Source organism: Bacillus rossius, chromosome 6 (assembly GCF_032445375.1).
Source record: "Bacillus rossius redtenbacheri isolate Brsri chromosome 6, Brsri_v3, whole genome shotgun sequence".
In the NCBI taxonomy this organism is placed as follows: Eukaryota; Metazoa; Arthropoda; class Insecta; order Phasmatodea; family Bacillidae; genus Bacillus; species Bacillus rossius.
In genome coordinates, this window is record NC_086334.1 from 51,308,094 (window position 1) to 51,334,623 (window position 26,530).

The window sequence follows — 26,530 nt, forward strand, 5'->3', positions numbered from 1 at the left end:
TTTGAATGGAGGATTCGGCCCATATCTAAACCATTCATTATTTGAATATCAATTTCAGTTTCAAACTCAAAGAATGGCCTATTTAATTTGGCTTGCTTATAAGCCGTGCGGAAAATGCGCTCAGTTACAATTTGCTGCTCTTGATGCATAGAAGCAACAGCTTTTTTCATTGTATCTTTCTTTGCTTCATTGAGTATTTTTTCAGCTAAAGAGTGAGCTCGAGACCCACGGTGTAACAATATCTTTTTCCTAAGAGAGGATTGCTGGTCTTTCTTATTGTTTCCGGAAGCGGTAATAGTTCCTAAAACCCACTCTTCGCTAATCTTTAGGCCCTTCGTTTTCCCGGCACCTAGAGTACTCACGCTTCTGCAAACATTGCAACCTAGTTCTCTGTTCACAATTAACCATGGATTTTTTGCTTTGAATTCAACAGTTTGTTCTACAGACCAACAAACTGGCTGTTCACCCCCAACAAAATCATTATTTTCTATACTAACCTTAGCTTCGTCTGTATCAGATCCCAAACCCTCCAACCTGGATACTGTTTTGTCCGACGAGGAAGTCGAAGGGGAAAGGTAATCGCAATTATCCTCCTTGATTCCGATTGCGTCTTCTTTTTTATCTTGATTAACAATTGAAGTCGTACTTGATGCTTCCGAATTCACGTAACCTTTTTGTTTCTTAGGGTTAGGTTTAAAAAAATCAACAAATTTTCTGGTAGTCATAGTCAAACTATTTAGCTGCACTAGCACTAATAAGTATAAAAACGAACACAATCATCGAACACAATGCAACTTGTAACTTAAACGCGAAACGGCGTCAAGGTCAAGTCAACGCACCTGTTGTAAACTGACTAAACTCCAACAATCACGGGGGCGGTGGCGCGGCGAAAGAATGGAGGGGAGGAAGGGGTGGGCATTGTTATGTTATAGAGAGGCGCGGACGAGGATGACTCACCAGTCACCTTCCTCCCTGATTCTGTGCATGACTCATCACAACACAGCTCACAACGGCTTGTACGGGCGCTTCCTAACTGCTTACGAGTCACTCGCAAACAAAGCATAATATTGATCCAACGTAATTGTTTTTTAAACTTTTAGTTTTAAGTGCGTTCCCTTGCGTTCCCACTGAAATTAACCCCTGTGTATATGTATATATATTCAAAACAGACTCTTGCATATGCCATTTTATAGTATGTATGACTATGCACTCAAACACCAACTGAATATAAATTCTTTCAGAGTCCTGGGGATGGCACAAACAAAAAATTCCTTTCCACACAGCCTACAGGCACAGGCAGATTTCGAAGTACTTACCCATTTCTTCTGGTAATATTTTGGAAACTTCTAGAAACTACTGGAAAATTTCAAAAACTTAATGCAGCTTAAATAACATTCTATATGTTCGCCAATATTTAAAAATATTGATTTAACATTTTATCATATTTCATGCAGCAAAATTTTTTAACATTTTAAACTTAATGCATCTAGCATTGAATGACTTAATGAAATACATATTATGCCTACGAAGGTAGTAATGCAATTACTATTTTTCACCTCCAAACACTATTTTTCACACCTTGCACTAATTCGTAGTCATATAAAATGTTTTTGGACAAAAGTTGTAGGCAATATTAAGATGGTTACTAATAAATTCAGAAAAATTTGATACTAAAAAAGTTTTTTTTTTTTTTTATTTCAACTCCTGTTTTTTGTGGTAATAGTTCATTTCATCAAAACAGTTTCAGCCAAAGGTTTCAAATAAATTGTAGGAGTTCACAATAAATTATAATGGATTTGATAGTTGATCTATTACAAAAAGTGTACTAAAACAAGTGTTAGCACAGACGTTATTTAATATTTTTTTTATTTTTATTCCTGAATTTTATTTATTATGACTTTATAAACAGTATTTTGCTTTGAAATGTAATCTATATCTACGAAACCGAAAACTCCATGACTATTGTTTATTGAATGTCAACACAATGCACAGACCCCTCTCAGGACTATTGGTCATGATATTGTTACCTGAAATAGTTTTATATTATGAAATGTAACACTTTAAGTATGCTTTTATTTTAAAACTGTGTTATTTTACACTTATCTCACCTTTGTTGACAGTTTCTATTGTTATATTTGGGAAAACGTTTAATCTCACGGCTTTCCAGCCAATCATGTAGTAAAACTCTGTTAGAACATTTTATTAAATTATTAAAAAATAATGTTTTAGCGTCCAATATGAAGTAGTGCTACGGTATTATGTGGTGTTGAATCCACTGAATTTTATGTGCAAACAAGGATTTTGACTATTAGCAACAATAGCGAAGTGTTTTAGTAAAGATGTAAAGTGTTTTGATATATAAAATATTGTGATTACATGCGATACTGTAAAGTGAGTGGCAATTGCCGTGAGTACCTTATTCTGCACACTTAGCTTCACTTATCCACATACGTTGCACTATTTAAAAAAAAACACTATTGCTTGTGTATAAGTTTCTCTTATAACGTGACTATCAGCAATAAGATTTATCTAACACGTATATTTTATGAGTGAAACACAATTTTTGAATCTGAACATTATATGTAATTTTGGTTCTAACACACACTCAGTTGTCCTATTGAACGTTTCTCGTTACTACCACTGAGCCTCAGCTAGCTGAAGCGAACCCCATTACTTAAAAATATCAGTGAGTTGTTATTTTTGAAGGCTTATAAACTGACCTAAACTGAATGAACAATTGCGATTTTTAATGTGTCCGACCTATATCTGGCATTTTATACATACAAAAGTAGTCGTTCTGCCATAAAATAATTATTGTTTTAGGTATTGCGTAAAAGGGTTATATTGTAAATTTATTACATTGAAAGCAATTTACATAAACATGTTTAAAAGAGACAAACAATGTAATTTATTGAATATTTTTAACAAGGACCTAAATATAATTAATTTCATAATATCGGGTTTGTTTTGTTTTTTCTTATTTAAACATATATGTTGCTTTTCCCCTCAAAGATCTACAGTACTTTAAACTATTAAAACACACATTCTTTTGCTGATCAGTGTGATACTGTTGATATTCTTGTTTAACCATTGCTCTCAAGTTTAAGATAGTCAAGTTATATGAGAGTAATATCACATATAAAAAATATGGTATTAAGGTACATTTTGTCTTTCTACCCTTGTTATTTCCACCCATTGCATTAAGTGTTTTGAGATATAAAATTTACTTTACACAAAATTTCTTAACCATATTAAAAAAGTTGAATATAAATAAAAATTAATTCAATAGAGTCCATTTTATTTAAACCTCTTGCAGTAATAGTTCATCTTATCAAAAATTATTTTAAACAAAAAATTTAGATACAAATTGTAAGATTTACAAACAATTAGAATGGATTTGATAGTTTATCTATTAAGGGATATATTAATTATTTTCTAATTCCACCCCTCTTTTTTTCAACACCTTGCAGCAATGGTTTGTATAATAAAAAATTGTTTCAGACCAAAGTTATGATAAAAATTATAAGATTAACATACAATTTGTTGGAATTTGATATTGTGCCAAGGAAGGTACGTAGTTATGAATTCTTTTGTCCTCAAACCCGTGTTTTTCAACCCCTTGCAGTTATGGTTGGATGTATTAAAATCTTATTCTGACAAAAGATTTTGGTATTTCTCCTATTAGTTGTAATACTTTCAACTGGATGTTATATTTTCCATATAATGGAAATATTATATTTCAGTTTTTCAAAAAACCTTCCCCATTTCTACCCTTTTGGTCGGATATTCCCTATTAACGAACTCAAACAAGATTTTCCCATACTAGATTTTATGTGTTAGTTTGGAAAATATCCGTGAAAATTTACGGCAGTTATCATGTTCAAAAAATTGTGATATATATATATATATAAATATATAAACTTTTGAGTTGACTATGGTTTTGAGACTACGGACCATAAAACGAAAAACTATACAAAAATTTTCCAGAAGTCGCACCACGGTAATGGCTACAATAGGTAGTATTTTTTTTAATTCTACCTAATACACACTCTCGTCTATCGCTACTCACAGTTCTATGCCTCAACGAATCAACGTCGCTAGCGACTTCGTCATCTAGGTACAAAAATAAACGGGAAATAAATCCCGGTTTACCAGCGGACCATCGGGGCCTACGCCGCACGTCTATAACTAACACGTCTGGAAACTGTTGAAAATAAAAAGTTGATATTTAATTGCGGCATGGCCCTGCACCTAGACGTGAAATTCTCTGCCCTTACAAACTCATAATATGTTTATGAGCACATTCTTTCGACACTGTACTTGAACAATGACTGACGAGACAATGCACATTACAAGAACACACAGAACAGTAAAAACTGAGGGACTTGCCCGGAAAACCTGCCTTCCTATTGGCTACAACGATTACACTTACTATTAAGATTATGTGATTCCCCAGTCAGAGCCTTCCCATGGTCCTGGTGAATGTTTCTGTCTCACTCTAACTTGAGAAGTGATAGATCATTGTCTTATCATTTTGGCACCTCTATCTTTATTTCTTTCACTGAAACCATTCTCCTACATTTTCTAAATGTCCCAAAAGCACCGAAATACACATACGTAAAGATATATTCATAAATAGAACATTTAAATAAAATATTGAAAATTACACTACATAAATAGTAACCTAGCTAACAAGGTGAAAACCAGTAAAAAAAAAATATTTAAAAATGTTTTATAAATGAAATAATTAACTATAAATTTTACTTACAAGAATATTCATAAGGAAAAAATTGCAAGTATAAAAAACTAGATCACCATGACCTTGAACCATATAATAATCTGATCTAATGCATTATTGAGAAATATAATTTAATAGTTTGAAAATACTCTGCAAAGCTGGGGAGGGCAGGGGTCTTGAAAAGCTTTCAAGCTGTACATGATAACTATGCCTGCAGTTCAGTTCAGTTCAGTTCAGTTCAGTTCAGTTCAGTTCAGTTCTAGATCTCTTTCTAGATCTCCCACTGTCTAGTGCACGGTCGAAACTACTTGGCTCGCCAATCACTGTTCCTGTTGTCGGTTGGCCGCCCACGAACAAAGAAGTCAGATCAAGCCATCAACAAACTAACCAACCAGGCCTGCCATACCACAAATTCTCAGCCTTATCTGAAACTATTAAAATTTACAACTCTTTCAAACAAATGTGTATCAATCATAAGGAAGAAAAAAAAACTTAAAAACCAAATTTAAATTATAACATACTGCTTTGTATTTACTGGAAAAGAGCTAAAACAATAAATGATTATGAACAACATTAAAAATATAGATTAAAAAATCAAGCTAAGAAATTAAAATTAGGTATATATTTATTTGAATGGCTTAACATCTCACTGACATGACAGACATAAAACACCACAATCAAGTGAATTAAAAGATGCTGCCAACATAGTCTCTGCTGAAGAAACAACCCAACTTTCAGTGGGAAACAATAGAATATCAAAATCAGGAAGGAATCAAACTCAATACGGTTCCTACTCCAATAAAATGTGAGCCAAGTGTTTTATCACACTGTAACTAAAAATTGCACGATGAAAAAAAAATGTGATTGAAAAAAACAAAAAACAAATGTGATTTACCTGAACTGTTGAAAGGAAAAATCTGATAGAGCGAAACACTGTCAGCTGTGCAATTTTCGGAGTCTTGGACAAACAATTCTTCAAACGTGATTAACAAGTAATGGTCTGGAGACGCCACAATCCGCCACTCACAGTCCAGATTCTGACCGTATCTTCCTGGATAACCCGGTGACATGATGACGCCTCTGTTTCCTCGCAGTGTTCCACCACATGTAGCTTTCAAAAGAAATGCAGACATAGATCTATTATTACATTCTTACACTACACTTCATACACTTCAGGAGGCTAAGCTAAAGTGTAAGGTTCAAAAAAGTTCACATAAAAACATTTAAAAACTGAAAACAACTTCAATATGATTTCTAGAGGAATACACCGTAAAAATATAATTTTTTTATAGCCATAGAGAGTTTCAGAGAACAAAACCTGACCTTTTAGAATGAGTTTTTAGGCAGGACATTCTCAGAAGCAAATGTCCATTGCAGTATACATATTGTTTTTAAAAAGAGAAACTCTGTTTTTCTTATTTAAAAAATGTATTTATTAAACCATACTGCACATGAAGAGCACGAATAATCATTTTGGTTCAGGTTCAACAGCTTCAACGCAGTATTGCTAGATGCATGAAAAATTTCTGTGTTTTTACCAAAATTCCTTTTTGAGTACGGCATCTGGATACAGCTTCACAGTTGCCGAAACAAATATTTTGAGCATCAGTTAGCTTAGCTGTGTTCAGGAGCGTATGCATAATTTCATTTCCAGGGTAGGGAAGGTAAAAGGAGGGGGAGGGGGGTACAGAGCCACTTTTACCACTGTTGATTTTTCAAATTCTTTCCTTTTGTTAGTGGGAATGACAGATATTTTATGATTTTGGGGGAAGGGGGAAATATCCCCACCTATCTCTCTCCATGCATATGTCTGGCTATGTTTAATTTATAAATTTATATAATCTAGTATTAATAAGTAAATCAGAGCTGACATGTGAAACCAGTGATGCAATTATACTATTATCCATATATTGCATGAAAGGTTGCTAGCTTCTATGTGATGGTTAAAATTTCAAACCAAAAAAAACAAAAAAACAATCAAATAAAATTTTTATGTACGGGAATTTGCAATGGATATTGTACTTAAACCTTTTTTTTATGTACTTATTTGTAATGCTTTGACCCAAACAAAAAAAGTAAACTTATATTAGAGACAAGCATAGCAAAATAATACAAATGATTTAGAGTGAAATTTTCAATTTATGTAAGTAAATACATACTATACATAACTGCCCACATAACACCTTCATGAAAGGACATTGTGTTTTAATCACTAATGTGGGGGAAAAGAACTGCAATCCTACATATAAAACATTTTTTTACAATATGCACTAAGTATAAATTTAATGGTTTTGCTGAATTGACCCAAATTATTTATTTCTAATTTTGTAAAATTGCAGCCTGCAGTAAAATAAATTACGAAGGCTTAGCAATGAATGACTTGGGAAAATAACGAAGTAAAATAGTTATTTCAAGGCAAGCTATTTTCTATGATTCCCCCAAAAATTCTCTAAACTGATCAAAGCTTATGCAAATATACTTTCTGGCTGAGCACATTATAAAATCTGATATCTTAAAGTATCGACTAGAGTCTTTATGATTTTAAATAAACTAACTTATCTCTGGAATGAAATAAGTAAAAAAAAATATGAGCTGGGATTTGAGTAGTGGAGGTTTTAACTTTTCCTTTCAGTAGTCCAGTAACTTAACTATCTTTACTTGCTTCTTGAGCAAGCCTACATGCTTTTATCACATCTCCATGACTATGTGCACCGTGCAGGAACAATGAATCACAGCAGTGACTTGTGTGGAAGTGCTCTGCTCATTTTTCATACTGCTTTGGAATTCTGAAATTACTCTACTTTTTCATGTTTCAACTGTCACTCATGTTATGATTAACTTATGTCCCTTACACAGCTACAATATTAGACTACAAGTGAAAAAAATAAATACATATTTGAAGAATGAATGCAAAATGCAATTTTGCATTTTTTTCATGCAATGAATGCATGCAAAAAACAATGAAATACCTAGCATTGCACAAGCTAAGAGATGTATCTCATCAAAACACTGCTAACACAAAAAAATTGTACTATCAGGTCACAGTTGGCAACACTGAACCAGGTAGCGCCTAACTCTCTTGGCAATGGCCGACATGCTAACATCTATTTATCGTACATGGTGGCAGCGGTAAACAGCGTTAATGTTTCCGTTGTGTTTCGAGGCGCTCGGGGTTTATTCATTGTACCTGTTACTACATAATAAATCAGTATGGATAGCGACGCGTCAGAGGCGGCCTCGCCGCCTGGGCGAGTAAACAATCTTCAACCACCACAGCCAATGGACTTCACTCAGCCGGCAGCATGGCCAGCTTGGGAAAGACGATTTTTGCGGTATATGTCCGTGTCGGGGCATGGTTCTAAACGGGGAAAAGATAAGGTTGATCTATTGCTGTACGTGTTGGGAGAACGTGCGGAGGAAATATGGACACAGTTTCACCCGACGCCGAACACATTGGAAAAAGCGTTGAAAGAGTTTCGTGAGTACTTCACACCCAGAACAAATACAATTTTTGAAAGATACAAATTTAATTCTCGAGTTCAGATTCAAGGTGAATCGGTTGGTGAATTCGTAACGGCGTTGCACACCTTGGCTGCAAGCTGTGATTATGGCGACCTTAAAAATGAACTTATTCGGGACAGGTTAGTGGTTGGCATGGCGGACAAGAAGACTAGCGAGCAGTTACAACTACGTTCAAAACTGACATTAGAAGAGGCGGTTTTGGCAGCTAAACAAGCAGAGCTTCAGTCACAGCAGTCATCAGTGCTTCATCGGGAGAAGCAATACAGTGGTGATGTCAACAGGATCCATAAGGGAATTCGTTCGTCGAATCAACGCAGTGTTTCTCCTCAACAAGGCTCGTCTCGGTCCAGATTTCCGACACATCCAGAAGAAACTCGGTGCCAGTTCTGTGGATTACCTGCACACGAGAGGATGAAGTGTCCAGCACGTAAAGCTAAGTGTTTCAATTGTGATAAATTAGGGCATTGGGCTTCTGTATGCAAAGCCGGGGTGAAGCCAGCACGGGGTAAAGTCTTTACAGTTTCAGACAGGGATAGAGATGAGAATGAGAGGCAAGAGGGTACATTTATAGAAGGATTATGGCTAAATTCACTAGGTCGAGTGATAGACAAGTGGACCACTAAAGTGAAAATAGTTGATTTCGAAATGTCAGTAGACTTTCTTATAGATACAGGCGCAGACATTAGTTGTGTTCCTACTTCAGTTGTGCCAGAGAATTTCTTAAAGGTTGTTAAAACGAGTAGGGTGAAAATTTCTGGTCCAGATGGCAACCAGTTAAATGTTCTTGGCTTTCTGGATTTGCTCTTGCAAACGAAGGGTCAAGAAAGTAGATGTAAGGTGTTTGTTATTTCAGGGCTGCAAACTGCAATATTGGGTAGAGCTTGTCTGCAAAGGTTGGGTATTGTATACTTCAGAGGTGATTGTTGTGAGGTTTCTAACGTAAATGATGAAGGTTATGTAGACCCAAATTCGGAACACACAAAGGTTAAAATCCCGATAGAGTTCCCAGGGTTACTTAAGGGATTAGGCAAAATGAAAGGAGAGGTAAAAATTGTGATGAAAGAGGGTGCAAAACCATTTGTTCAGTCCGTTCCAAGGGTAGTAGCCATACCATTGCAAGGTAAATTGAAAGGGGAATTGGACAGGCTGATAGCAATGGATATTATTGAGCCAGTTACTCAACCGACAGATTGGGTAGCACCCATAGTAGTAGTCCCTAAAGGGGATACAGTTCGCTTATGTGGTGACTACACAGAGTTAAATCGCAGTGTTTGTAGACCTCATTTCCCAATTTCTAGCGTAGAAACTAAACTAGCAATGCTAAAAGAAGCAAAATACTTCTCTAAAGTGGATGCCAATTCAGGATTCTACCAAATGGTCTTAGATAAGGATAGTCAGCTTCTCACAACCTTTATTACACCGTTTGGTAGATATTTATTTAAAAGACTGCCATTTGGCGTTGCATGTGCTCCGGAGTATTTTTCAAGCAAAATTGCACAGCTTCTGGAAAACATTCAAGGGGTTTTATTCCACATGGATGATATTCTTGTCTATGCTTCTACTATTTCCGAACATGATGCTACATTGAGAGAGGTTTTACGTAGACTGGAAACTGAGGGGATAACCATAAATAAAGAGAAAAGTGAGTTTGGGGTAACAGCAGTCAAATACCTGGGATACGTGTTGACATCCAAAGGGATTTCGGTGGACCCAGAAAGAGTTCAGTCGTTGTTAGAGTTTCCTCAGCCTACTAACACAAGTGAATTACAACGATTTCTGGGGTTGGTGAATTTTTCATCTCAGTTCCTCCCAAACAAATCTGAAACACTTGAACCATTGTCTTCGCTTTTTAAGAAAAACACTTCATTTATTTGGGGACCGTCGCAGGCAAAGGCTTTTGCTGAGATTAAAAGACTTCTTTCAGAAACGCCTACACTTGCATTTTTTAACCCAGAGCAGCAAATAATACTGAGTGCAGATGCCAGCTCTTTTGGGTTAGGTTGTTGTATTATGCAGTCAAAAGCGGGAGTTCGACAAGTAGTGGCATATGGTTCTCGAACGCTTACACCCACTGAGAAGCGTTACTCTCAGATTGAACGAGAAACTTTAGCCCTAGCCTGGGGCGCTGAGAAATTCCAACAATACATCCTTGTTTTGCATGTAATCTTGGAAACTGATCATAAACCCTTACTACAAATTTTACAGACCAAACCTATAGATGAACTTACTCCTCGTCTTCAGAGGTTCCGTATCCGACTCATGAGGTATGACTACACGGTCCTGTACGTCCCAGGGAAGGAGTTAGTAGTGGCTGATGCATTGTCTAGAAATCCTTTAGAAGAGTTTGCTAGCAAGAATGATCCAGAACTAACCCGGGAGGTTGAAGCCTTTGTGCATCAAACCCTAACAACATATCCTATTACAGATAAATTTCTTTCTCTCATACAGACCGAACAAGAGCAAGACCCTATTTGTAAAAAATTGAAAGAATTTTCCTTGGGGACTTGGCCTAAAAAGTGCGAGATTCCAGAAAACTTGCAGCCATATTATCAGTTCAGGTATGAAATTTCTTTTGGAGAGGGCCTTTTACTGAAAGGAACAAGAATTGTCATTCCACCCAGCCTACAACTGAAATGCATAAATTTCATTCACATGGGGCATCAAGGGATTGTGAAGTGTCGAGCAAGGGCCAAGCTTTCAGTCTGGTGGATAGGTTTGTCATCTCAGCTTGAAAACTTGATCCGCAATTGTCCACGCTGTGTTGAAGAAAGAGTAAATCACAAAGAGCCATTACTGAAAGAAAAATTTCCAAGGCGCCCTTGGGAAAAAGTAGGGGTAGATTTTTTCAAATATCAAACTTGGTATATTATCATAACGGATTACTACTCACGATTTTTTGAGGTCTTTCCCATAACATCTTTATCAGAGGAAGTGGTAATAAGAAAACTCAAAGAAGTCTTTGCGCGCTTCGGTACTCCTGAACAGTTGAAGGCAGACAGTGGCTCTCAATTTCTGTCACATCGCTTTAAGCAGTTTGCAGATGAAAATAACTTTCAAACAGTGACCTCCTCACCGCACTACCACCAGTCAAATGGAGGGGTTGAAGCAGCGGTCAAGGTAGCGAAACAACTCATTAAAAAAAACGAGGATATATTTTCTGCACTCCTAGCTTATCGAAGTACTCCCTTGGAGAATGGGTTTAGTCCGGCAGAACTGCTCATGAATCGAAGGCTTCGATCCAACCTTCCTTTGCTACCATCCCAACTTTCTCAGCAGGTTAGTCCCCGGGAGGTTCAGAGAAGGGAGGAGCGAAGAGCAGACAAGCAGGCTAAGCAGTATGACAAAAGACATAATGTCAAAAACCTAGAAAATTTGAAGAAGGGTGATTCGGTATGGATAACTGATTTACATAGATATGGTCGAATCCAACAGGTTGGGCCAGAGCCTAGATCATACATAATCGACACAGACAGGGGATGTTACAGGAGGAATCGGTGGTTCCTTATACCTGCCCCTTACCGGCAGGTACTCGGAAGTTCCGAAATACCTCCAAAGATTTTAGATAAACCAGGTAATAACATTCAGCCTACAGAAAAAGTCTTGGAAAGTATCAGTGATGCAGAGGATAGTGAGAGTACAGAAGGGTTTAGGGATTTTGATAACCAGGAAACAGAAATAGCCACTAATTCTAAGGGAGGGTCCAAAGAACTAGAGAGGCAGAGCTTAAAAAGGAACATTAACAGACCAAGGTGGTTGAAAGACTACATAGAGTAACCGTAGAGAATCTTGTATATCTGACTTTGTGTAAAATGTATGTTTATTGGGTAACGTAGTAATGTAATGCAAATGCAAAATCAGACAATATTCACTGCATTTGGGTCGCTGTATTTCTAACTTTAAGTTAAACCTGTGTTTCATGTAATAGTTATTTATGGCTCAAGACTGTTTCAATCAATTAACTTTAGATAACTGTTTGTAGTAATGAAAACTATGAAGTTCTTTGTAATCTGTGTTCGTTGCTTTGGTGGATTAACTAAGAAACGTCTCAACAGTATCAACTGTATGTAAATGTAGGAAGCTTCTTAAATGGATGTAAATTGATGTATACATTGATCAATAAATAAGGGAAGGAGGATGTACTATCAGGTCACAGTTGGCAACACTGAACCAGGTAGCGCCTAACTCTCTTGGCAATGGCCGACATGCTAACATCTATTTATCGTACAAAAATAAACAAGTAATTTTTTTTTTAATGTTTTAAAATAATGTCTCCTACATGTTTAATCTGAAGGAAATATTCATCACGATATTGATAAAAAGGTGAAAAGTTACTCTACAAAACTATGTCATATGAAAGGAATCCATTCTTAAAAATTATTGCTACCGTACCAAAAATGGTACCTATGCCTTATGAGAGTTCTTCATATACCTAACAAGTTTAAAATATGTCAGGCCAATTTATTATTTACAGAGGATGGACAGACACATGTACACTATATATTAAAGATTTCAATAAGCATAAAAAATAATTTATTACCCATGGAAATATTTGCTTTAAAACCATTATGTGGGACAGAAGTGTTTGTCATGTAATGAATATACAACATGTTGTCCGTAGTAAATTGTGAACTAGGCATACGACGGCAATACTGGCCAATCAACCTTGAATTTTGGGTTCCACCATCATAGAGTTCCAGTTTTTCATAACCACATCTGAAAGTAGAAAGAAAAATACACAAAATGAAGAAATAACAGCTTTGATACTTACAGTATTTTAAGCAAATTCTTTGCAAAAAATAATAGCTAGTTTTTTTTTCTTTCAAAATACACCACAGATAAGCAGTTACTGCTGTCTGCCAAAATCTCTTGGTGATTGCCTACATTACCTTTAAAACAGTTTAAAATTAATTAAGGTATAAAGTTAAAATGTAATATGCATATTGACTTAAATTTAACTAAATACAAAATTCTAGTATTCAATCGTCAACATGTAAGATGGTATCAACAATTCAAATACGTGACATGAAAACTAATTACATTCAAATAGGTCCAGAATTAAGTTGTTTATGCTTGTATGAAAATTCTGATTTTTCTAGCACTGTGACCTATGAAGCATGGGCGTAGATCCTGCTGGGACCAGGCTAACCCCCCTCCTCCCTCATTGAGAGGGCCCACCTGCGCTTGCAAAAGCGTGACTGTGAAACGGGTTTGATGTCAAAAATATGTCTTATGGAAAACTTTCTGTACATTTTAAAGTTTTCTGTTTACTGCACGCATGTAGGCCAAAATATGTGCAGTATACAACATACAAGCACTCTATCCAGAGATGACGTGTCGGCTAACCCCACATGCAAGACTCTTCGGCCGCGCGGGCCCCCCTTGCGAATCCTACAGATTTGTGCCCCTGACCCTTACTGTATTTGATACAGGTACTTAAAAGAGGGAATAACAACCAACTTTTAATTTAATAAAGCATGAATCACATACAAAATATTACATAATCATGATAAAAAGTTTTATCACTATTTCTGTATGTCTGTTACTGCATTCGATAAATTACTCCACCACTTCTCCTTAACTGATGAGAAGAAATACAAATGTAGGGCAAGCCTTCTTTCCCACAGACAGTTACAGTAATGTAAAACTATCATCAAGCCAAATGTGGAACTACTCACGCTATGTCGAAGTTGCCAAGAAAGTCTATTCGTAATCGTTCGCCAGCAGGAGCAACTACAATCCATTCACACTCTGTGAATGGCTGCGGTATCTGTGGGTAGCGAGGAGATGTTATTACTGTGAATTTGTTGTCAGGGTCAAGCATTGTGCGGCCACTACAAGTTATTGAAACCTCTTGGAAATTTAATTTGAACCCCTGAAAGCAAACAAAAATAAAAACCATTATAATTCAGAATGTACTTACTATGTTAATTTTACCAACTAAGCAATCATAAAACCAATCATTAGCAGACACACTTGGGGGAAAAAAAAAAAAAAAAACGTAATTTGTATCATGATGTTACGTCACCAGCATCTAACGGACTTTCGTTGTAAAACTGCCACAAATTGGAAGGCTCCGTCTTGAAAACACTGATGGGAATATCATGTAACTATTAAAGTCTGCAACAGTTCTGCCCCATCAAGTGGGATGGTGCACTTACTTGACATTGAAGGGAGTCTCTAACCTTTTCCTGTAGCGGCGAGTACCGGTAGTAATTTGCCAATAAACAACAGCAATCCTGAACCTCTGGCATGGTCCAACCCCTACAGCCTCAGGCATTTGCCAGACTGAAAGCTCTTGGCACTCATTGCACACCCGACCAATCCTGGCAGATTTCTCCACTCGTGTCCACTGGTAGCTCTAGTTAGTACTTTAGCTCATAACTCTCCGCATACGTCCGTCGTCAGTTCCACCTCCGTCTAAAGTCTGCGTGCTGCACAGCTGATAGCTCTAGCAGCACTCCTCTCTAGCACGCCACTGCAGCATGCGCCTCAACTGACACTGACATCAGATGTCACTAGTTTCATGTATGAAATAGTACACAGTCCAGTCAGAGAATTAAAAAAAAAAAATTGTCTAAATGAACTAATAGTCAACCCTATACAAACATTATTAAGAGAATACATATTCAATAAACATAAGTACTCACTTAGTATAACATTAACACTACTTCAGTATTCGCCAGTGATTTGTATCATCTAACCTCAATAATGAGCAAATTCATATGTTCTCATGTTGCAAATAGGTACTTATAATATGAAACTCGGAAACAATATTTAATGTACAATTCTTTAAAATAATGGAGAGTGTTATATACATATAGACAGACACACACATATACAAACACAAAGTGTTTTTTCAGCTACATTTCTTTATGTGAATCACACATAGTTTCTGCACCCACTGCTAGAATTCGCTACCAGAGCAGCTATGTTGACTATCAAAACATTTGATTTGCAGAGCGAAATTTTAACATAAATAATGAAACGGCTACAATAAAAACGAAGAAACCTTGAAAAATACTAAACCCCGGCTCTGGACCTGATTTTCGACAAGGAATTTTATTAAAATACTGTCCATCTTGTTAAAATTCATTAACCAGTTAATACTATAAAGTTTTCCTTTGGCTTTGTAAACGTTGGTTTGCGCCATCCGCCACAGATGGCAGCACCGTGGTTACACATTTACCTTGCATGCGATTTTCGTTACATTCATAAAATTACTCCTACCAAATGCTGTATATCAAGAGCTAAGATGTTACACATAAAATTAATCAGATGTGACAACATGACAGTGAGGTAATGCCTTACGTTATATACTTCAAACTAACATTTCAAAGTGGCTCTTGCTGGAATTGTTTTTCATGTGGTGATACACTTATGAAATTTCTCAAATTTGTTTTTTATATCTTTGATCCCATCTATAGGTACTGATTTATGTACATATGATTTATGTTCACCAGAGAGACTCCAGTTTGTTAAGCCTGGCCTAAAACATAAGTTATTTTGTGGTAACATTTTTTTGGCTGAATTTTATGTTTTGAACATGTTTAAGACTGAGTCTCACACACCATGAATTTTTCATTTTTTGTCATTACTATTATTTAGGGGCTAAAACAGAAATTTTATGAAGATACCTTCATTACATTTGTGGCGCTCAAAAAAATATTTTCAACATATATTTACTAGGTGCAATATAATAGGTATAAAAAGTTACACAAGTTGTCATAATTATTGTTAATTGTTTGAAAATATTTGTTACAGAAATATAAATTCAACAGTGGTGTCGTGTAAAATAGTCCTTCGATAATAGTATCGATGCAAATGAAAGAAATAAACATTGTGTATGAGACCGAGCCTTAAGTGTCAAAATAATATTTTTAATTTATAAACAGCTCCTAATTTTTATAATTATTTATCCTATCATAAAGCAGACGAACATAAGTACCAAAGTTACAAGACTAATTTTTTTCTTTCGAAGAACTTTTGCAAGTCGACACTCAGCACAACTGCGACAGGTCTTAACTAATGCCGGGCTAATAAGCTTATCAGATCTGGTCCCAGCTGAGATCACTGACACAGTTAACACAATACACAGAAACCAGGTGAATGCATTTTTTTATCCCGCTCACCAATTTGTTCGCCATCACTCCGTACTTCACGTACAGCTTGTTGCCGGTGGTCTGGTCGACCGGGAGCAGGGCTGTGCCGCAGTATTTCCCCATGCCCAGGAGAGGGGAGTCGACTGATCCTCCGTTTCTTAACTGAAAATATTTCAATAAACTGTCAACAGAGAGTCTTAAACGGATTACACATAAATTACACATGAATTCCACTAGTAAGAGGTTTGTTTCAAAATTTTTAAAGTCGCCAAATGATTTTTGAGAACAAAAAAAAAAAAAAACTTTGTATTACTTAATAAGTGTACTTTTGTATTAAACAAATTAGGTAGCACTGAAACTCCTATGTAATTTATAAGGACTGTGAAAACACTTTGTATTAACAGGGTTTTTATTAATGAGGTTTAACTTTACTTCATTTTTAAAACAGCAGATTTCGGTGATATTGTTTTTATTTCTATAAACCGTCATTATTTCTAAAAATAGTGTCTTATTCAACAAACATGCAAATAAAATATTTCTTAACACTTATTTCACCAAAATAGTCACATTTTGACTATGACAATAAAATCATTAGTAATAACAAGCATGTCTAGAACAGAACTACTCAGAAAAATATAAATAAATCTGCAAAATTTGTGTGCTTGAGTCAACAGCTAATTTTTTTAAAACTTGAAGTGCAGTAAAAGTGGGATTTTCTTAAGACGGTACAAAATTCTTGCTAAATAAATTATATTAAATAAATTAAATATAGTTAAATATAAAAACTTTGTAATTTGTATAAATGTTTGTCAAATTGCTGATCGATTTCAAGTTTTTTGTTACATTTTGGTGCTAAATGGTGTATTAATTTGTTTTTCAGTGTTATGTGTTGTATTAAATGCTTTGCGGTGTTATTTGGTTTATTCTTGTCCCTAGTAATAGGACTTACATTTTGTATTATGTAAATTTTGGTTAAAAGAACTAACCTTCATGTCCTGTTTTGCAATCTATGCAGCTTTTAAAAATTTTATGTGTAAGGGCATCACCAAAATAATTCAATGAGATATTCCTGACCACTGTATTTATCATTGTAACAGATTGTCTCTTTAAGTAGCAAACCTTACTACTGGTTGTATCACTACTATAGATATGCAAACTCCCAAGATTAAATACAATAAAGAATGCTGATATTGCAATGGCCACATATAGTCATGTTTTTTTTTTTTAATATACAATAACACTTTTATAGACCTTTTACAATTAAGAATTCAAAAAATAAAAAAAAAATAAAAAATAATAAGTTAGGAGATACAAGGCTTGCCAAGTCACTTAAGTTTAAGGGTTTTCTGAAATGGGAATTATGTTCTGTAGACCAATTTCAAGGTTATCAGGCATGGTAAGGAATGCAGAACATTACACGAAACTTAATTCAAAAAAGTAAAAAATGGAGAATTCTGAGTAAAGAGGTTTACGAACTAGGTGATGATATGCTGTTTAGTAAAAACCTAATCTTAATTTCCTCAGAGACAGACCTAGAGGGGGCAGGGCACCTGGTTTAAGGGGGCACAGGGTTGGCCGACAAATGTTTGTAGTATATTACAAAAAGTTTGAAGTGTAAGGTGAATATTAAAAAAAAAAATTATAAAATATCTACTAAGTGACTAAAAACAGTATAGTAATGCCTTTATGTGGCCATTGAAAATTCAACACAATATTATTTCTTTAAATACAGTGTAATTATGGAGAGAAAAAAAGAAAAAAAAAAGTAACTTAAAATTTTGCTTTTAATGTACACAGATGCAAAACAAATTATGCCAGGTATATTTATTGCTGTTGTGATACTGAAGGAGGAGGGAATGAGGGGGGAAGGGGGGCACTAATCACAATTTCTGCCCCGCGCAAAGGAAAGCATATACATGTATCTGGCCCTGAATCCACTGTGTAGTGTACAGCAGAAATCAGCATTTTCTATCAACCGACACAGTCACCCCACAGTCGACAAAGCAGTCCATAAGGAACATTAGAATATTCTGAGATTAATACATACTGATAAAGTAGAAAACTTAACCTCAAGCTTAGAAATAAAATTTATTACATAAAAATATTTGTAGAAAAAAAATTAAAAAAAATATTTATATAGTCACATAAGAATATCCACCCCATCAAAATTATATAACTTTCAATAATTCATTAAAATATATTTCCTTGAAAAATACTTTACAATATTTATTTAAAGGGTTTTCCTGCAGTAACTTTTACAAATTTAATCCATACAAACCTTTACCCCTAGCAATAATTATATTTTTACACAACAGAAAAAAAAAATTTAAATAGATAATACTTTATTTACATCCATAGTTTGGAAAACAGTTTTTAAATGAACATCTTCCAAAAGTTTTATTAAAAGAATTTGATGACAGAAAAACATTTCAGGAAGTGTGTTATACCTTGTTGATTATGAGGTATACAAAAAAAGATTCATGAAATTTCTGTGGCAAGTATCAAATTTTTGTCCAGAAACATTAGATGCTGATAAGAAAAAAGAATATTACAGATGTGGCTGATCTGTGATTCCTACTAACAAATAATAACGAAAATTGAATTTGGAAGTACAGAAATCTCAGAGAACACTAGCTTCTAAGCAAAAATGCTGATTCCAAACATTCACAGTTTTGACAAGTGATATTATTTTGAAGCAAAAACTAACAAATGTTGAGTCTTATACCTAGACTTGTAGAACATTTGACACTGATGCAGTATATTATGGCATCACTGCCTAGTAAGTATATACACTTTTTATCGTTAAGTAGATATTTAGGCAACTAACCTACATAAAACTTTTTCTGGCCAATTGCTCAGGGCTACACTTACCAACACATAGCCTTCACCACAGATGTTTGTATCTGACACCTGAATGTCAAGAAGCTCGAACGTAACTGCTATAGTTCTGCCTGGCCGCACAGTCACGATCCACTCACAATCAAACCTTCTGGATGGGGATGGTTGCAGGCCCTGTCCAGAGAGGTTGTATGCATTTATGGAGCCAGAAGGCCCAGAAAGCATCCCTCCACATGCTGCAACACAAGGAAAGTTACAGCTATCAAGATTATACCTCAACACATTTACCAAACAGAGCAGGACCAGTCTAGTCTAACGTCAACAAAACATTAACTACGTGCAAGGACATAACCAAGGCACTACGAATCATGGTCTGCCAATAAATGGCATGATTTGAAGTAGCGCGGTCATAGATTGAAAGTAGCACTTTTTTTCTTTAACGTGAATTTTTATTTCCGTGCGCGCAGAATGACAATTGCAGTTACTGTATGTAACATCAAATATGTAAAAGGCAAGGTATTAACAATGTGATGAATAGACAAACAATATTTTGCTCTTTCCATAATATCTATTCACTTCCTTCATTGTGTATTAATCTCAGACGACGACGACGCCGATGCATACGCCCACAAGTGTTCAGCCATTCCGCATGTCAGCAGCAGCTCTGGAGTAAGAAGCTTTCAGGGCTAGTTTACCTCACGCCGCCTAGGAAGCACTAGTGGCAAAAGTCTTTACAGACACAAATTTAGAAAACAGATACGTTTACATTATTAGGTTAAATAATCTTTATAATAATAGAAAATGTTAAGTTTATTCTTTTTAAATTCTTTTTACAGTGACATGTAACTACTATACATAACATTATTATTATGTAACACAGAAATGTTGTTAGTGCCTACTTAGGAATGTTATGCCCAAGCCCTATTATGTAAACAAAGTGGTACACGAATTCTTTAGGCATTTAATATCAAAATGTTATTGAAAACATTTAATTAGATGTACTTCAAATGTATTTAGACATTTATTAGTGCTGTAAATTGATTTTATCGGGAGTAGTGTCTTGTTTAAAATGGTAGACAGCTCTCAATTAACTGATTGTGATTGGAAAACAAATTATTTTGATTAATATACACTTTTATCAGAAAAAACGTATTTGATTAGCGCTGTTTTTATTAGCGCTCTGTTTCCCTGGAACGAATTAGGGCATTACTTTGAGGAGCTGGTGTATTTCAATGTTTATGCATTTGATTAATTTATAAGTGCAAATAACACGACATATTCAAAACAATAATTTGAAAACTATTTTTTTTTAAATATTAAAACATTCAAGAATAAATTATAATCTATATTGAGATATTAATTTTAATTAAAGTATTTTTTTAATTTTAAAACATTATAAATATTTTTATTCAATATATTTATTAAAACAGAATCAATTTTCATTTTTTATATAGTGAAACTACAATTTAGAGCATACTAGCTGGTGCCCGGTGCGCTTCGCTACACTTAAAAAGAATCTACAATTTTTAATACGTAAATAAAAAACATTTTTTATTGTTTATGATTTTTGTTATTATAAAAGTTATCGTAATTAAATGCAAGACAATCAAATAATGGCATTTTAAGTCGTATTAAATTTCTTGAATGATTATTTGCAATTCTCTGTTGCTGTTGATGAATATTTTAGTTTGCTCTTGCCTGAGATACTGCAATACAATTATTTTCATTATTTAATTCTCTCTCTCTGTCTGTCTCTCTAGAGCATAATTCATTTGTACGTTGTTAATTAGCAATTAAACAGTTTTGATGATCTTCTTGAGATTCTGGTGCCCTTGTTTAGCTTCACTAAAGTTGTTTTACATAATGACATCAACTTACATTTAGATGTACTATGGTTTGTTACGTAATATTATTAACGTTTTAATATAAATTAAATATCCAAGTATATGCCATAATTTGTTATAAATTGAGTTACAGATATCTGACATTTTGCAGGTATGTTAAATAGTGTGCACCGTGTATTTTTTTTATATTTCGGAGTAATTGTTTATAAACTAGAATACTCTTAATGAACTTAATTAATTCTTAATTGTAAACTTTGATTTATAATATAACTGTTAACATCAAAAATAAATTTCAAAAGAAAGTTAAAGACAAATGCGTTCAAATAAAAGAAGCTTCTTGTACGATGTTTAGTGTGGTTTATTAAAATAGTAGGGCCTATTAGGTAAGTTAATTAGAAAGTTTCTAACTGTAATACCCCTAGTGTCTTAAAGAATAATTAAATAATAAGGTTAAAAGATTTGGAAGCTTTGATTACTGAGGCCCTTAATTAATAACTAGAAAAGTCAACAACAGAGGCGACACTAGAAGTAAACAAAGAAAATTTAGGGACTCCCTACAAATACTTGGGAGTAAAAGGATCGTTGTTATATATTAAATAAATAAAAACAACTGTTACGTCTATAGACTTCCTTATTTTATTAATCATTGTTCTTTTTTTTTTGATAGATTAAATTTTCCTTAGTAAAGACTGTTTTTCATTGATAAGTGATCTTATTTACATAACTCACAATTACACTTATTATATGATATTCCCTAACGTTATTTACGATAGGACCGGCCCTCAATGTATAACAAAAATTAAAATATTTAAAAACAAGAATGAAATTAACATTAGTAACTTTAAAGATTGTACATATAGTCCTTCCAAAACATAATATAAATTTCTTCTCCTCGAACTGCCTTTTACTGTCCGCTGTCTTAACTGGGTTACACTAATCTTGGGTTCGTGAATAAAAAGATAGAATTATGCGGGTATCACCCGGGGCTGTAGGTAGACGGTGATCAAGGTAGTAGGCCTAATGATGTTGGATACTGCGCAGGAACCGACTCCAGAGGTTCTGGCAGAGGATTTTGGTTGCCCCAAACTTGGAACCCTGTCTGAAACAAAAGTCCAAATTCCAAAGAATTAGACCTGTTTCCAGACAGTATACTTAAATGGCGCAAAAGGCCAATAGAGGGAAATAAAAGGGGGGGGGGATGACGTCAAGACTTACCAAAACAGGGTGTTGGTCCTGGCGCTCAGGAGAGGGCGTCTCGTCTCCGCAAACTCGAACCACGATTCGCGGTAGCCACGGAAGTCATCATGATTAATTAAAAAAAAAATATAAAAAAATACTAAGTTTCTCTAGGTACTTTCAACTAAACTACTGACTGGTTAATAATTTTAGCTAGGGACTCCATCCCTTTAGTCTGAGAAGACTACATAATATACGATGTCGATGATTCGCAGAAGATCGCAGATACAAACGGTACCAGTCAGTCCGGAGGCGCGCACCGAAGTAAGTTCAGAGCGGGATCTCACCAGGATATCATAAGCGCGGGGTCTCTAGAGAATGGGAGGGGGGGGTAGGCTCTGGGCCGAAAATTACCGAGTCCACCCGAAGGTGTCCGGCATAAAAAAAATAGATCTTACTGGAGTGACTGCGCGACTGAGGCGCTATCTTTTGGTGGCGAGAGGAAGTACTAATAAATCGACTTGTGACCGACGAGAGTGTCAAGCTAGGGGGTTAATGGAGTAACCAGTGGTGCCACCTAGCGGCCTGAGACATAAGGAGGGGAGAGGTTGTCGTTACCTCCGCGCGAGCGCGGTAGTGTCTGCGCTGCCGACGCCTCACCAGTGGCATTAGTTACCACAGCCGTCGCTAGGTGTCCTTAAGGTGCAGAATCGTAACTGCGGCTGCCAAGCCTGAGATGGCCTTGAGTTCGGTTAACGCACTCGAGCGGTCGTCGCTCCTAGCCACTTCTGAGAAGAGAGGGTGGGTGAGCAGGCGGGGGGTGGCTTCAAAAAACGCATGGTCTGTGGGACACAAGGCCCACGGGATCCTCCTGTCGTGTCTTGCTGCTAGTGAACCTTATACCGATTCGTGACAGAGTTAGCAGGGCTCAGCACTGCTTCACAAGCTGCTCTTAGCAAAAGGAGACCCGCGAAGAAATAACGTTACCGGCCCCGACGTGCCTGGAGGCGGGAGAAAAATTAGCCAGAATGCTAGCCTAGCATGAGGCTGGGAAAGAAAATCAGTTCGCCTTTGAGAACAGAGGCTGAGGGCCTGGCCGTAAAGAAAATAAGATGAGAGAAAAAAAATAATAATATTTCCAAAAATATTTAAGATTACAAAATTTTTAAATAAAACGTGCCTAAATACCTAATACACGGCACATAACTTTGCAAAAAGGAAAACTTAATGCAAAAAGGAGCAAGCATGTATTAAATTTTGTGTAACTTTGCTGAACTGTTGTAACGGGCAGCACCGCCATCTGAAGGTTGCCTCGGTGGGGGATGATGATGTCACAGGGGTACATGCCGGCCGGAAGTCTGTTAGGTGGAGGCGGAAAAGCATCCACTCATCACTGCATTTTATCTACCAGAGATACGTGCTAACAGTTCTCATTCATTTTTAACGGCTTGATGGGTTCTCTTTCTGGGAAAAAAACATGGTTAACGGACACCACGGATGTTATTTATGGCACCAAACACATTTAGTCCTGCTTTTAACGTATTCTGCTCTAAGAAAAAATCTTTGAAAACTTCCTAGATATTTTGATTTTACTAACGACAAAGTCTTTGATTCAACTTTAACTTTTTGAAGCTTCGCACACACCTAATAGAATATTAATAAATTGATATTAAATTACAAAAAGACCCAATATTAAAGATAAAAGTAATTTAGAAACATGTTATTACCCAAGTGGACAGTAGCAGAGAATCCTGTCTCAACTCTTGAAAAATCAGTGTGAAACACAACCTTCATGAGAGACGTGGAGACCAGAGCGTTGTGAGATGTTGCGTTAGGTAAGCAGAAGTGACCGAGTTTGGTCCACACCGGTCTCCCTTCTTCACCTGTCGACCAAAAGTCAAAACAAACACTTAGCACACTGCATTCCTGTCTTCAGAGCGCAAGTGCAACGCACATGCTGCATGTAGTGATAAAATTATTGTGGTGCTAAAAAAAAAATTAGTCTTGCTTTATTTGAGTTAAAGTAAACTGACTTCATGATGCACATGAAAATAAAACACACAGACCACCAACAAATCTTCAAAGAAGGTAGAGCTTGGAGATGAGGGGTAGGGAGCACATCAAAGAAAACTAACATAAAGACTCAAGGAACTAAAAATTGTTACGAGATTGTAAACAAACCTACTAGTGTGGTATCATGCCACCAGAGTGAATAGAGGTAAATAAAGTATCTAAGATGGATGTTGTTATTCTCTTGTCTCCATTTATTCGTGCATATAACTAGGAAAGTATTAACAGGTTATGGGCCCAGACGTAGTACACTGGTAATTAAGAAAGAGGAGACAAGTAGGTAATGTGCGTGGCGCGATCGGGAAGTGAATTTCTGAGACATTCGGTTTAAAAAAATTAAAATCTTAAGTGATCGGGTTGCAGCTTTGATGACATGGCGGCCAGCACTTCCACATTATACCCGCAGCTAACCGACACGAACTATAAAAATTGGAAATATCGCGTTCTTTCACTATTGGATGAAAAAGAGGTGAGATGGGTGGTCGATGGAGGAGTAAAAATGATGAATATGGTGGGAGAAGAGCTGAAGAAAGCAAATACTGCATACAAAAAGGCTAAGAATTTGGTTATTAATTGTGTGACAGATCGCCACATTGACTATGTCAGGGATGCGAAAACTGCCTCTGACATGTTTACCGCATTGGACAAGATCTTTGACAGGAAGAGTGCAATATCAAAGCTGTTGATTAGGAAGAAACTTTTAACATTGAAATGTAACACACCTTTGCAAGAAGACTTCAACAAGTTTGACAGTTTGATAAGCGATCTTGAGGGGATGGGGTCTGCCCTAGAGCAAGATGACAAAGTCTGTCATCTGTTGCTAACCATGTCCGAACGTTATGAGAATGTCATCACAGTCCTTGAAACTATGGACACCGAATTAACAATGGATTTCGTGAAATCGAGATTACTTGATGCAGAAATTAAATTGAACCATATGCAAGCAGAAGATATGAGCAAAGAATCATCATTTATTGCATCAAGATCACTCAGGAAGTGCTTTAGATGTGGAGATACCCGTCACTTTGTGGCAAATTGTCCCAAGGTGGAAAAGCATTTTAACAGAGATGTTTTCCATGATCGGGGGAATAGATATCGAGGTAGAAATCAGAGAAACTGTGATATTGGGAGAAGCGAACATAACTCAGGATATTTGTGCTCCGATGAAACAGAAGCCACCTTTGTTGCCACAACGGAAACAAAAGAAGCTGCTCTAGCTCAAGGTGAAGAAAGGGTAAGTGAAATCACTTTTATATTAGATTCAGGATGTACAGACCATCTGATCATGTCAAGCCTAAAGTCATGCTTGGAAAGCATTGAAGATCTTGTAAATCCTATAAAGATAAAGGTGGCCAATGGGGAAGAGCTGACTTCAAACCAAAGGGGAACACTAAGACTAGTCAAAGGCGGTGTAAAAATAAAACTGGAAGCTCTTATTGTACCGAGCCTTACGTTTAACCTGCTATCGGTGACAAAAGTGGTCAATTCAGGCAAACAAGTTACTTTTAGTGCTAAGAAAGCTGAAATAGTGGATGATAATGGCCTAAATATTGTATGCTACGCATCTGGAAAGCTATATGGCCACGTTTTCATTGCAGAAGCTGGAACGTTGTTGTTTAGGGGAGATAGAAGATCTGTGGCACAGGCGACTTGGACACCTGAACAGGGCGAGTTTGAAGTCTATGGGGTTGCCCCATTCAAATAAAGTGTGTGACTCTTGCCGGCAAGGAAAAGCCAGTCGACTACCATTTCCAAAACGTAATGCACCGAGATCCTACAGGGTTGGAGAATTACTTCACACAGACGTAGGGGGTCCTGTCACTCCACCTACGAACAGTGGTGAACGGTACTATCAGACTATCACTGATGACCACTCACATTTTTGTGTGATATTCCTACTCAAGACCAAAGATGAGGCTGCGGGAAATCTAATGAATTACATAAAACGGTTAGAATCCCAGTTCGGAACAAAGTGCACAAGCAGGGTGAGGTGTGACAATGGAGGAGAGTTCTCTTCAAAAAAACTGAGAACATTCTGCACGGAGAATGGCATCCAACTGGAATGCACAGCTCCGTACTCGCCGCAAATGAATGGGTTAAGTGAGAGACTAAACAAAACATTACTGGACAAAGTGAGAACCATGTTCGCAGAAACACACCTGCCAAAATATTTATGGGGTGAGGCAGTACGCACCGCAGCATATCAGCTCAATCAGTCCCCTACAGCGGCACTTGAAGGGAAA

General features: G+C 36.2%; 1 protein-coding gene across 1 annotated transcript in view; it reads right to left on the reverse strand.

The window, feature by feature from the left end:
- LOC134533174 (cubilin) overlaps positions 1-26,530 on the reverse strand; it is a 343,648-nt gene that overhangs the window by 118,919 nt on the left and 198,199 nt on the right. Inside the window, exons 41-46 of the mRNA XM_063370538.1 lie at positions 23,945-24,100; positions 19,231-19,433; positions 16,390-16,521; positions 13,936-14,132; positions 12,798-12,973; positions 5,634-5,849 (exon numbers count right to left, since the gene is read on the reverse strand). Coding sequence (XP_063226608.1) covers positions 5,634-5,849; positions 12,798-12,973; positions 13,936-14,132; positions 16,390-16,521; positions 19,231-19,433; positions 23,945-24,100 — 1,080 coding nt within the window. The remainder of the gene's footprint in view (positions 1-5,633; positions 5,850-12,797; positions 12,974-13,935; positions 14,133-16,389; positions 16,522-19,230; positions 19,434-23,944; positions 24,101-26,530) is intronic.